Genomic DNA, 14,450 nt, shown 5'->3' on the forward strand with positions numbered 1-14,450 from the left:
CCTTTCTTTAAGGTAGCGTCAGCTAGCTGCAATCTGCGGAACTCTTCTCTCTGGCTTATTGACGCATCCCTCTCTGCATCAATTAGCTCAACTTCTCCAGAAACACCTTCCTCCTCCAAAGTAACATTGCAGGCCACTGCCTCGGCTTTCTTATTGGATCGCTCTATCCTCTGAGCAGGCTCGGCCGGTGCTACAATGGATTCCAGAGAGCTGCTGGCCCTCAACAAATGTTCCCAATCTTCCTTGGTCAACAAACAATCTGTGCCCTCGACGAGCTCATTAGTCAACGCGCAGAGTAGGTCAACGTTCTGAGGTTCCGCTGCCATTTGCGGGCTATTTAACTTTACCGGCAACATTGCTAGCTTTGCCTCAATAATTTTACCAAATGCAGACACCAATCGTATCGTGCCTGAAGGCTCCACAATACTTTGCGGGAGCAGACTCTCGCGTATGACAGTTATTTCACTCCCCGTATCTAGAATCGCATCTGTGGATACGTTTCCGCATGAGATCGGGATCAACTGCAGGTTAGTCATGCCTTCACCTTTGTGTTTCAAGGCCTCTACCTTTGCAGTAAGGACTCCATCAGGTATCCCATTTCCCGTTTCGTCGGCTATCGCCACCCTTTGCGCCCTCTGCCTTGGCTCGGTAGCCTTCTTTGGCTGGTTTCCCTTGTCACTAGACTTCGGGCAATCCTTTGCGAAATGGCCTGAGCTGTGGCATACGTGGCACTTGAGGGCGCTTTTCGCCACTCGCGTCGGCTTTTGCCCCATCTCTGCCGCTGATGGCTTTGAGGCGTATCCTTTGCCTTTCGCTTGTTCCAAAGTTTGCAGTACTTTGGCAATCTCAGGTGGCTTAAGCCATTCCTCGCCTTCTCGTAGCCTCACGTACTCAAGACCCTCTATACTAAGGCCCGCTTTTATACAATCCGCAACCATGAGTTCTGCCATCACTTCTACAGTGTCGGCTCCTCTTACTTGAAGGTAGTAGGAGAAATACGTTTTCACTCGCGACGCGAACTGTGACCACGTTTCCTCCTTCCGCTTCACTGCTCTCTCGAACCTCTGCAGATACTCCGCCGGAGAAAGCTTCAGTTCCATCAACACTGCCTGTTTAACTGACTCGTAATCTGTACTCTCTTCCTGGTTGAGGTTACGCAGTAGGTAGCGAACGCGCTCAGTTAGAGCTGGCATGACTAAATGCACGCGACTCTCATACGGTACCCCGTAAGTAGCAAAAAGCCTTTCTACCTCCTCAAACCATAAGGGTACATCCGCGTCACACGGCAGGCGGAACCCTTTCAGCACTTTTGCGCATTGCTCGACGGAGTCGAAGCCCATTCGCCTCCGATCGCCCCGCTCCGACTCAGCGCTGGATGACGTGCCATTGAGACGTTCAGCATTCGTCCTTGCCTGCAACAGCCTTTCATACTCAATCTGAAGTTGTATACAGGTAGTCTGAGCATTGAGCCTTTGAATTTCAAGTTCAAGCGTTCTTGTATCATTCGGAATTTGCAAAGGCTGAGATGCCTGCTGCGAAAATTCCTGGCTCTGACTGGGTTCTCTCATTTCATTTGACTTATCGGAATTTAGCCTATCGTCATTTGATAACTCCCGATTCCGATCCATTTCCGCCACAGTCGCACCCTCAACTCCATTAGACTCCATTGTCTCTGCGCCCCTGCGTGTCCTCACCATCTGCTCTACACCTCAACTGCCATGCCAACTTGAGAAAGACGCAAGAAATCCTGCTCACCCTTTGCTGAATGCACTGTCGTTTCCGGATCTCCTCCACGGTGCCGGGCTTGGCTGCTGTGGGATCTTCTCGAAGGTGCAGGAGGTAGTCGTTGGATGACTTGATCTTCTCACCACTGGTTCAGCATTCGATGTTGTAGAGCTCGCCGATCCTGTCGACTGCGCCAGTTAAGTTTTGATTGTTCTTTTCTCCTTGAAGTCGACCAAAGTCTCTTCAAGGTGATTATCGGCGTTGATGAAGCAGGAGGCAGGTTGGAGGTAACAAAACTTGAAGATATATTGCAACGGAAATATTTACACAGTCAAATAGAGTTAACAAAAGAACACTGATACAAAACACACAAGTAAACAGCGCCTTACTCTTCTACTTTTCTTTAAGTTAGAGCCTAGGACAACTGTCACTACGTACGACCAACCGGGTCTCACTGTTCTACCACTAAGTGGTTACGGCCCAGACTAGCGTTGCATCGTACGGAGTCTTACTGTTCTATCAGGTTTAGTGATTACAGCCTAGACTGAGGAACAAGCACCTCGTCTCGATTGTTATAGGGGAAAGAGACAAAGAAAAAGGGCGGTAGGGTCGTCAGCCCATCCCACGGAAGCAATTGCCAATGAGAGTTGACAGTTTCTTAAGCCACAACCCCAAAGGGATGGGCTTACTCTCAAAAGGGAATCTATTGGAAAACCACCCTGTTTTCCCTCTTCCCACATCTTCGTCTCCCCCTCCTATTTCCACGTGGTCAGTGACGGCCTCGGCAAACACGCCAGGCACGCACGATTTATTGAGGCCATCTCGCACCTCAGCGGCGTTTCTAGCCAGCAAGGGGGCTCGGGCGCTGGTGTCCCAACACCGCGTACCGTAGTCCCCCTCAAGGTTTTTCCTGGTAGAAAAATAATGACCGCTGGCGGCATCCGGACTCGGGTGCTCTTAAAACGACATTCTCCGAACGCGGCCTCTGCATGCGCACCGCGCCCCTCTCTACGGCTCGCACTGCATGTTGCAACACGACACAAAGCGGGCTCTCCCCAGCGCTCAAAACAAGATGCACGTGGCTGCCGCCCGAATGCGTAGGGGCGTGAACCCCCCGCTCCGTACGCGCCAGACGTGGTCAACATTGCTAGCAGCTGCGTCTCTAATTAGCAGGGGACTCAAGAGCCGGCGCCACAACGTCGCGTATACAACCGTCGCAGTCGAGGTTTGTCCGCGTGGCCCTATTATGACCATCGGCGGAATGTCAACAGAGCGCGCGTAAAAGCATGTTCTCCGAATCCGTTTTCCGCCTCTGCACCGCGCCCTCCGCGGCGGCGCGCGCCTCGGCTCGTCACCCGACACCACGCGGGCCGTCCGACCCCTCAAAAACAGAAACGGTTGCTGCCCGACGCGCTGGGGGGTGGACGCTTCCCCATTCACAAAACGCATGGGCAACTCGCGGCACTGCAAAAATATATACAAAACAATCATGCAGCCCTACGCCGTCCATTCTGCCTGTTCGAGAGATGAGCGGCCTAACAGCGTGGAAGGCACATACAATAAAGGCTCAGTTTCACCGCCTTTCAGCTGCTCATCGGTCGCACTCAAAGTTCATTCTCTCTGCACGCGTCTGTCTGTAGCGGACGAATTTTGCGCCCCTATACCACAAGACTTCATTAGGCACCAGTGGTGGGGCACTCCACGGAGTAATGCCACAGGCTTCCACATTCCACATTCCAGCAGCCTAACAACATAGCCACTGAGCAACCATGGCGGGTTCTTATCAGCACATTTGTCATTGAAGTGTGGTTATTTATTCTTCACTCATCACTGTGGCACGTTTCCCTTATTATGCATTATATGTCCGGCAGGAACAGCCAACCAGAATCAGAAGCAGTATAAGTAGACAGTGAAATGCACTCACGGACTTGGGTTCCCCTGGGCGATATTCCACCCATGGCGGAAGGACTAGGGTGCGGTCAAGTGCTCGGCTGAAGGCCAGTGCGCCAAGAAAGTGGTCAGCCTGGTTCCCAAAGCGCCCTGTCATCCAAGGAATAAAAGTTGCATACAAAGCACAACACAATAAGTGGCAAGAATTTTAAAAGTGCAGCTCCTGCTACAAGAACTCCTCCCAAGCCAACACCTTGATGCACTGTCTCAGCATATGTGACCTGGTATAAACAGTCCAGCAGACTTTCTAATGGTAGGGGAGTGCAAGAAAATACACCACACAAGTGCCACTACCAACACAGTTGATAGCAGTGACTATGTGCGTTATTTGTTCTCTTGTGTATGTCCCCGTCATGCCATATGCCAAAGAATGTACAGCAAACCATATCAACTTGCACAACAAGTTTAAGAAGCAGCCATGCAGTTACAGCCATACACATGGTACAGTGGCACAACCTCCACAGCAACAGTAGGAACAACGAAAAAAAGAGGGGTAAGGTTAGAAAGGTATGGTGACTCAGCTAAAGATTGCCAACTTTGTAAGGTGAACTCAAAAACATTTTGCTTGAAAGATTCACAAGATGATGACCTCTATTACGTAACATATTTTACACATTCCTTAAAAAAGTATTAAAGGGCTTTTAAGCATGAAATGCTTTTAGCTCCCATTGTCGGCGACCTTCAAGTGACCTTGAGCCAAAAGCCAGAGTCGTTATCTGGGCACTCAAACGGAAATGTCCGGGCAAGTTTGCAAGAACAAAACAAGATCACCCGGGCAACCAATCAAAACATAAAATAATGCAGTCTCTGGCCCAAAACCCTCTATGCAGGAATGCATTACATAGGCTAGTTACTGCCCAAACAAGTTTTTTTTTTAAATACTGCTTCCAAGTGAAAGTTTGTTCACAATAATGTTTATTCACAATATCACTCAAGCTGCAACTTCTAGTACGCTGAAGTTTTATTTGTCATTTCCAATAGCGATGCTCAAAAGGCAGATACAGGGCAGATACATACATTTCATTGTCATTTTTAGGTGCTGAGTGCCGAATGCCAGTGGCCCGTGAGTTTTGCAGCGTGGGTTTTGTGTCATCTTAAGACAGCGCCATGCTGCATGGCGTCTGCTTCAGGTGCTTCTACTCACTGCGATGGCTTAGTGGTTATGGTGTTGCACTGCTAAGCACGATATCGCGGGATCAAATCTCAGCCACGCCGGCTGCTTTTCGATGGAGGCGAAACGCAAAAACGCCCGTGTCCTGTGCATAGGGGGATGTTAAAGATCCCCTGGTGGTCAAAATTAATACCGAGTCCCCCACTATGGCACACCTCATAATCAAGTAGTGGTTTTGGCATGTAAAACCACAGAATTCATTCTTCTTTTAGCTAGGCAGCGTGCTCTGTCTCCCTAGCATTTTTCGCTGCCTGTCGTGCCTCCTTCAGCCGCTCTTCTTCTAGCTATGCAGCGTGCATATGGACCAAAGCACAGTATGGTGTGGTGCGATGTGGTGTGGTGTGAAGGGTTATGCTGTTGCGAACATGCACTACACCCATATTAAGATTGCGGCTTGTATCGTCTCCAACCAGTCTCCTTTGCTAGTTGCCATTTCATGCTTACATTTACTCTAGATTACGGGAGAGCCAGCAATTTTTTTTCTCGCTTCTCTTATCCCACAAATATTACAATATGCAAACTTCAGGATAAACTTAATGGTACCATGTCATAATGCAAAAAAAAAAACAGTCTGTGTCATACATGCTACAAGTCATCCCTCTCTTTGTTGTCACATCTTCTCCCCTATACCTTGACAGCCAATTGCATGAAAAGGCCACGTATATCCCTCCACTGCTATGCACTCTTAGGATAAAGAGAGTAAGCCTAGCAACATTATGACCACTCCAATGCACACTATTTCGAAGGGGGTTTAAAAAACAGAACATGTTGTAGCTAAGAAAGTCAGAGATTCTAACCATAAGTCTCAATAATTACCCCATTAAAGTGATCCTTGTCAATTTTTGGGGCTTCTTGATTCTAGCCTGAAGTAAATCCATTTCTCATCTCTCACATCTAAAGCAAAAAAAAAAAAAACTGCATATGGCAGCCGGATACATAAGCCCGCCCGTACTTCAGCCTAAAACCCTTGCTTTCTCTCTATCATGCGTTCATTCACGTCACTTCATCTACTGCATTAAGTCATGGGGCAACACATTTCATCTAGCTCCTTCCCAATTTGTTTTTGTAAACTTTGTACAGAAGGTCCCCTAAAAGCTACAGTTGCCAACACTCCCAACTTTTAAGTAAATGTCCTGAGTGGCGACTTGACCCAGTCGGGACAGCCAAATGTCCTGTCTTTTGCTTTTTTTGTGCTGAATAACAATCAATAAATTAGATTTTTCTTATAATGCCGACAGCTTGGATACACATTTTTTTTCTTCTGTCTTCTGTTGCATTGTCATAAACATAAAGATGGTTTAGTTTGTCATTGATTTTGTTCTGATGTAAGCCCTAACTTTTCACAGTAATTTTTTCTGTATTGGTAGCCGTGTTAACCAGGCAACTTCAGCAAGTTTCTTGTTGTAAATGACAACATGCTGGTGCTAAAAAAATTTCTGAAATTTCATTGCATTTACAGACAGGGTAATGACAGGGTCGGTCATTGCCCCCCCCCCTCCCCAGGCCCCATTCCGTCTATTCGAGAGTTTGCAACCCTACTTACAGCCCAGATCTTTGGGACCTTCTGCTCAATATTTAGTTGGTTTTCTTTATTTATATGATTATTTATTACATACTGCCAATTCCAATGGGGACTTTTACAGGAGGCCAAGAAACATGAAAGCAATTACAGATAGAGAAAGTGTCAATACACAGTTACAGATTTTATACAATATTATCTGGGGTTGAGTGAGCAACAGTCACATGGCAAAAACATTACAAACAGACACACAGCACATAATGATTCCATGAAAGACTTCCCTAGTACATAAGAAAAGTACACAAGATTTTAACTGTGGGACGGAGGTAAGTGATTTTCAAGTAATGTTAAACATTTATTCAAATTGTTACTAGTTATACATTCAGATAATCTATTCCATTCTCTAATTACCTGTGGGAAGAAAGTATATTTGAGACAGCTTGTGTTGAAACAGTATTCTTGTAAGGTTAGTGGATGTTTGTGGCATGATTGTCTAGTTTCAGACTTAGATATAAACACTGAACTGAACCTAGATCTTAAACTGTTTATGAAGGAGCTGGAACAGCATTTCTTGGCATGCAAATTTAGCATGATTACTTAATGTTAAGAGCCCAGATCTTTTAATAAATTCTGAGGGTGAATCGAATAAACCATATTTGTTGTAGACAAGCTTAACAGTCTTTCTTTGCATACCTTCCAGCTTGTTCACTAAACTGTTTGTGGCAGGGAACCAAACTACATTAGAATATTAGAGTATAGGTCGAATAAAGGTACTGTAGGCCAAGAGCTTTGTTTTAGGTTTTAATACTTCCTTTTAAGGAAGAATTATTTTTTTAAGGCAGATGACGCGACATAGTTTACGTGTACCTCCCACCTAAAGTCACTTGACATCATCAATCCAAGGTACTTGTGCTCCTTGGCTGTAGTTAGCTGCATGCAACCAATGGTGTAGGAAATTTTTGATGTTTTGGTTATGTGCTATTCTTAGCAAGGCTGATTTTCTTACATTTAAAGTAATCTGCCATTTCACTCACCATTCTGACACTGATATTAAGGCATTGTTGAGGACACTATGATCTAGAGAACAGCTAATTTCGTTATAAACGATGCAATCATCATTCACTCATGTTTATTTACATGAGTGAATGAATGAAATGCTTTTTCTTCTAGAACTTGAAGTTTATTTTGGTTCATTAACTAAAGAAAAGAAACCATAAAGAGCAAGTCTAAAGGTGTTATTCACACCTGACTAAGGCCTGCTCTTGTGTAACTTGTGTAATACGGAAGGAGGGAAAACTGGGCTGGTTAGAATATTGAAATTGAACAGCGTGAAACGAAGCACAAAGACAAAGAAGGAAATGGGATGAGTGCTGAACTCAAAATTTATTTGAAACAGCATCAGATTATACACACACACACTGCATAAAACATAATGAGAAAAAATATGACCTCCTCCTGCACACTCCTTCCAAACAAGTATTAAAGAAAACAGTGAGTTTGAAGAGCTAGAGAGATGACACAGTTGTTTCCTGAAAAAGCAATATCAATGGCCGATTTGTACCATTGACATCTGCATCTGCGAACAGCAGTATCATGTGCCCAGACAAGAGGAATACTGAAGTGAGGCTAAGGAAGCACGCCTTATCACAGAGTACAGCTAAACCTCGATATAACAAACTTCAATATCATGAAATTCTCGATGTAATGAAGTATTTAGCTTTTCATAACCTCTTGTCCATAGAACACCATGTATCTATAACCTCAATATAATGTAGTGTCTTTGTATGCGATTTCAATATAATGAAATTTCACTGCCACGGCAAAGGAATGCCGAGACAAATGGAAACTTTCACGAACGCAGATGATCAAATGATCGAATTACAAGTGGCTGCTTGCAAATGCACTTCTCAAATCGCGCACCGTGCAACAAGAGCAATGGCCGCAGTGGAGCCCCATCATGTTCTGTATGAAGTTCAAGTGCGACAAGATCCTATCGCACCCCTGGCACTGTGTGCTTTACATGCAAGTGAAAGTGAGCGAGGGTAAGCCAAGAAAGATGGCGACTTTATGCGCAAGCAAAAGGAAAGAGGGGGAGGGGTGCAAGCTCGCGGTAATGTGGTCAAGCGCGCACGAGGGGGCGGGGGAAAGGGGGAGCGGAGAGCGGCGTAAGTTGACGAGTATCAATTTCTGGCGCGTATCTCGGCCGTAGCTGCACATGGCTGTAAGCGCGGCTGAGCGCATATGCAGCTGCTGCCAAATGGGCACGCCGAAACAGCATGGCATCATGTAAGCTGTCTTCCCGTGCGTTTCATATTGCAGGTTGCATAATCTCCAGTTTTGGTGACCCGTTGAGGCGCAAGGCAAACGAAGCATTCGCAACCCGCTGCCGGCACTTTTCCTGATAGCGTCATCCCAGTGTGGGCGACACTATCAGCTGTGGGATGGGAGTGCACACAAAAGGGTGGTTGGCTTCGCTTAATTCGTACAGCTAATGTGAAGACATTGTCGGCGTACGTGGCACGAAACTATAACATTTGTCGCTGACTGCCAAATTCATTAAACTGGATTGTTTTCTCACTCAAATTTGGTTTTTTCAATTTCCCAATAATTTGGAAAATCCTGCGGCCCCTTTCCATGTAAGAAACATCGATTGGCATCTGTACTTATTGTCATAAAAGGTCGAATTTCAATACAACGAAATTTTGATATAACGAAGAAAATTACCGACTTTACCAACTTCGTTATATTGAGGTTTAACTGTAATAACTATAATAAACAATATTCGATGAATTTACACATGTGCAGCTGTCTTTGTTTAGGCTCAATGAAAGTGAAGCACTACATAGCAATTGCAAATAGGGTTGGAAGTGTGACTTTGTTGGCTTTATGGAAGCCCATTGTATTTTTGTCTTGACTTTCTCGATTGTGTCGTGAAGCGTACAGTCATTACAAGTGCCATGCAGTCAAGCGAATTTCGCTCAAACCTTCAGAGACCTGGAAACTGACACTAGAGCCTCCTCCTACCCTAGCATATCCGTGACATGATAATCAAGAGCTAGTCAACTTTCCAGAGTTTAGTGGATCATAAATTTCAAGGGGTCATAAAAGAACTTGCAGTGGGCGTGTGAAGTCCTATCGGGTAGCAGAAGATTATGCTTGCACTTCTGCAGGAACTTATTTATGGCCACTTACCCTGTGCTGCAGTAAGTAACCTTAAACACTTTCGGCAGGCCTTTCACATATTTTTAGTGACTTTGACATTTGCCTGGGGTTCAGTAAAGAAATGAATGAATAAGCAATTTTCCTTACCTCACATTCTGAAAGGAAATAGACTTTTTTCTCTGTCTGCATCATTTGAGAAGCCATTCAGCTGAGTGCCCAACTTCCCTTTTTCTTTTTTAAAATGTTCCGTCGTTGTTGCAATCTTCTGTGCCCACCCTTCAAATATCATTGTGTCCAACCATTACCATATTTTGCACTCACAGCTTGCTTATAAGGCGATCACAATCACTTGCATCTAATAACACAAGTGGTTTGTCAATCTGCAATTCTATGAGGAAAGGCAGAAAAATCGAAGCAATAGCAAAAGCCACATAGACTTTCAATAGAACTACACTTTCAAAGTGTCGGTGTTAGTGGCACCAAGGTTTAGGAAAGAAAGAAAAGAAATGGAGAGAAAGAGTGCCAAACTCACAACTGACTTCATTTCATGAAAATGCACACATATATACAATGCTTCAATGCACAGATCCAAAGAGCACAAGAACAAATTTAAATACACGCGCACGACCCAAGATGCTATCGCACAGCCATATCAAGCAGCTGAAGCTCCCTCTTGTAAAGAATGAATTTCAGTTGCTTGAGTTTCTCTTTACAAGGGTTAGTTTCAGTTGCTCGATAAGGGTGTGCAATAGCATCCTGGGTCACACACATGTATTTGAATTTCTTCTTGCACTCCTTTGGATTTGCATGTCGAAGCATTGTATACCATGCGTTCCAGTTAACGTTAGCCAAGCTGCTTAACAAAAAGTACTATTTAGAAAACACAATAAGATACAATTATAAAATGCGGCGTTCAGTTGGCAAAGATCTAAAGACCAAATAACATAGGTCTTACGATTGTATTTTGCACTGCATTTGGCTAACAGCTTGGCTAACGTTAGCTGGGATACCCTATATATGCATGCATTTTCACAACATAAAGTTAGTTACGAGTTTGGTGCACTTTCTATTTGTTTTTTTTTTTTTTACTTTTGTGCCATAAACATCAACAGCCATGCATCAACTAGCCCAACATCGTACTTTGCTAAGAGACATTTCCTTGTGCCTCGCAAATTGGATGTGCTTCTTTATGTCAGAGATGCAGGGCCCAACTGATCATGGCAAAATTGACAACCCACAACTAGCTTGAGGCAGACAGCCAAGAAGTCCTCCTCTTTCTATGCAGGGGCTGACCAAATCTAAACACTTCACTGACAATTCTGCTGTTGGGGTTGTTCAGATTTCAGAAAGCCTCCAGGTTCACACTGGTCCCATGGTATGAAAATTGTGTTGCGGTCTCCTACAGCAAAACCTACCTGGCAGTTTCTCTTTAATGGGTTCTAATGTGGATGTGAGGCAGTGAGCAGCTATCATATGTGGCAAATCACAGCACCTCGCATGCATGTCTAACAGATCAACTACACTTCTCAGCGACCTTAGTGGGAAAAAATGAAAATATAAGAAAGGAAAAGACCCAAGAATGTGACGAGCAACATGCAGAAGAAACAGTACTTTTGAGCATAACAAGAAACAACAGACAAGCAACGTGCTCGTCCTTTTATCCTGTTCAAAAGCATTGTTTCTTCACCAATGTATAGACACCAAACAATGCAAAATGGAACACCATTAGCTCATGGCTGCTTTCATAACATCACCTCCAGGCACAGGCACCAATTAATTCTGTTGGTTCAATAAATAGACTTAACCAGTCTCTAACAAAAACAAGAAAAGGAAAGAAAAAAAAAGAGAAGCCTTGTTTGGGTTGAAGGCGATTCACTTTCATGCCAGTTCAGGGAAATAAACTAACAATTCATTAATCAGTTGACAGCGTCAAAATGGTTTGTGAACTGGTTTAGTGCAGTACACTTGATTATCAGCCTTCCACATTGTCACATGATGCAATACACAGAGGCCACTGGTCTGTGCGAGCATGCTTTATCTTTTTTTTATTATTTAGTTTCTTTGTACGTCTGCTATCCCCTATCCCACTTAGGCTAATGAGCTATTCTGTCAATAAATGGCCTATTCATTCATTTATTCATTCATTCATTCATTCATTCATTGGAAAGCACACAAGATGGCTGCACTGGCACATAGGTGACAAGACAATGTTTTAAGTGATTTCAAGCATATTGTTACGGGGAGAAAAGACGCTTGACGATATATTTACAAGATATATACAACGGGAAGAAGACAGGCATACAAGATGGAGCCCGTGCGCACGACTCTTGGTGATCGTCGTCTTCGTCAGTCCTCTCATCATTGCTCGCTACTGCAGCGCCTCATAGCAATATAAATCCAATGATACATAGCTACAGCAAGCACAGCGAGTCCTCAAGCTGCCCATGAAAAGCCAGGCTTCATGAACACATGTGAATGACTACTGCAACTAAGACAGAAAACATGTGATAATGCACCCGATGACAGTGCTCTGCGACGAGGCACGCATCATTTAACGCTTTGTGTCAGATGCATCACAACTTAATAATATGTTTGTCCTAACATTATTATTAAGTTTAACAAGTGTGTAAAGCACAATATTTATGTTGTAAACATGAAAAATGCAGTGGTGCTGAATAAACATATGACTAATCTTGATTTTGCACAAATTACAATTTGACGAAAAAATGTTGTAAGTGGTAATCTTGTACCTTTATGGTACATATTTCAGAAATTAGAGGATGAGATTGAGAAATTAAAGGGTGAACTAAGAGAACTCATGCCAGTTATATTATGTGCCACAGGATGACAAGCAATTATGTACTCAAGAAAAATCATATGAACGATAATCCAACACAGCCGAAATTTTGTCATAGTTTTGGAAGAAAAAAAAACCGCACAATGCAAATTTTAGGCATCATTTACTGCGGCATTGCATTTATTTATTTCTTAGCGGCGGCGCACGTCAAGAGAAGCAAATTTGTACATGGCGGCGTTGCGCCAGGTACGTATTAATGAGCTGTCACTGAATAATTGTGAACAGTGACCCATCTAGTTTCATATGCACAATCATCATGCAGCACAATCACCATAGGCAAATATGAATCGCACTTCACTAAAGAATATCTCCACGAATAGCTAAATGAACAACATTGCATATTTTATGCCTTGTGCACTTAGGACAATGTGCATTATGTGAATGCACAAAAATTCTGCCTTGTGTAAACAATACTGGGTGCTACTTCAAAACACAAAGAGCCTTGAATAACATGATCACACTTTCTACTTGCGACTAATGATAGCACTGCTGAATTTCAATATAGTTATGGCAAGCAGTTATGTGAATGACAACATTTGTCGTCCAATGAAACAAGTCACAGTTTCGCCCGAATCCACTACAATAGCAAATTAGTTTATAGTTATACAAAGTAAGGATACTAGTAGTTTTATCGGCCATATAAACTTTTAAACATCCACTTACTAACTAAATTGATGATGATGATGTGTGTGGTTTAGTGGTGCAAGGGCCAGATATGGCCAAAGAGCGCCATGTCCGTGTTAATTTGTTTGCAGTGAAATCATGAGTACTATGAAGTTGGTGTGCTGTGGCTGTAGAGGGGCCTTAAATATGGTAGCGCTAAAGTGCGTAAAATCTGTATAATAAGATTATGGCGATGACTTATGAAGTGTACTATGAACAATAAGAAAATTAAAAAGAATGATATGATGTCTAAGGATATATCAGGTTATATAAGATATGCTAGAGCACTAATGCCTCCTTAGAGCCCTTGAAACACAAGGGCCTGGAGGCATGTGCTATTTAAAACAGTTATCGCAGCGGCATCCTCTGGAGCGAGGATGCTCTACGAATTTAATGGGCTTATGACGTGTAGAACTACATCTTTTAAGAAGTCGAGGACTGCCTTGGTGTTAAAAAGCGGTTCATGACCAAGAAACATAGCCGGGTGCAGAGGGATGTAATAACAGTATGCTAGCGGAAAATGTTTCTTTCTTTCAGGTTCGGCTTTCCGACACTCCAAGAGGACATGGAGGACGGTCAGCCTCTCCCCGCATCTACCACAGGTTGGAGGATCGTTTCCTGTGAGTAAAAAGTTGTGGGTCCCAAATGTGTGTCCTATTCTGAGGCGACAGAATAGGACTTCTGTTCGCCGAGATTTTGTTGGGGAGGGCCAAAAACCTAACCGGGGCTTTATAACGTGCAGTTTGTTATTTGTTTGCGCGTCCCACGTGCACTGCCAGTGACTTCGCAGTTTATTTCGTACGAAAGGCCTCAGGTCTGTGACAGGCACATCTCATCCGCGAGAACGTTACCTTCGATTCCCCTATGGCCAGGGACCCAGCATATTATGATATTCTGGTTAGATGAGCACGCTTTACATAATGCCGAATACAGTTCATTGAATACGGGATTTTTATGTTTGTAGAGTGACTTTAAGGCCTTCACGACGCTTAGAGAGTCTGTATAGATCGCTGCTTTTGAAAGTTTTGATCTTCTTATATGCTTCCCGGCAGAGAGTAATGCGTAGGCCTCGGCCGTAAAGATGCTTGTTTCGGGATGCAGTACATCGGATTCCGAGAAGGATGGGCCGACTGCTGCATAGGATACCCCGGCATTTGACTTCGAAGCGTCTGTGTAGAAATCAGCGCAGGAGTGTTTGTACTGAAGTTCCCGGAAATGCATTCTGATTTCGGCCTCAGGAGCGTGCTTTGTAACTTTTATAAAGGATATGTCACATTGTATCACCTGCCACTCCCAGGGAGGTAAGAGCTTGATTGTGTGCATTAAGCGATGCTCGAGGAGTGGGACATGCATTTTCATTGCTAAGCTCCTTCACATGCAGCGAAAAAGGCTGTCTTATGGAG

At 43.9% G+C, this 14,450-nt stretch overlaps 1 protein-coding gene across 4 annotated transcripts in view; it reads right to left on the reverse strand.

The window, feature by feature from the left end:
• The window catches only part of O-fut1 (O-fucosyltransferase 1), a 211,244-nt gene that overhangs the window by 177,350 nt on the left and 19,444 nt on the right, over nucleotides 1-14,450 (reverse strand). For all 4 annotated transcript variants that reach the window (XM_075677794.1, XM_075677795.1, XM_075677796.1 and 1 more), the window contains exon 2: nucleotides 3,650-3,765. In XM_075677794.1, the coding sequence (XP_075533909.1) occupies nucleotides 3,650-3,765 (116 nt within the window). The remainder of the gene's footprint in view (nucleotides 1-3,649; nucleotides 3,766-14,450) is intronic.

This window comes from Dermacentor variabilis, unplaced genomic scaffold, assembly GCF_050947875.1.
Source record: "Dermacentor variabilis isolate Ectoservices unplaced genomic scaffold, ASM5094787v1 scaffold_13, whole genome shotgun sequence".
In the NCBI taxonomy this organism is placed as follows: Eukaryota; Metazoa; Arthropoda; class Arachnida; order Ixodida; family Ixodidae; genus Dermacentor; species Dermacentor variabilis.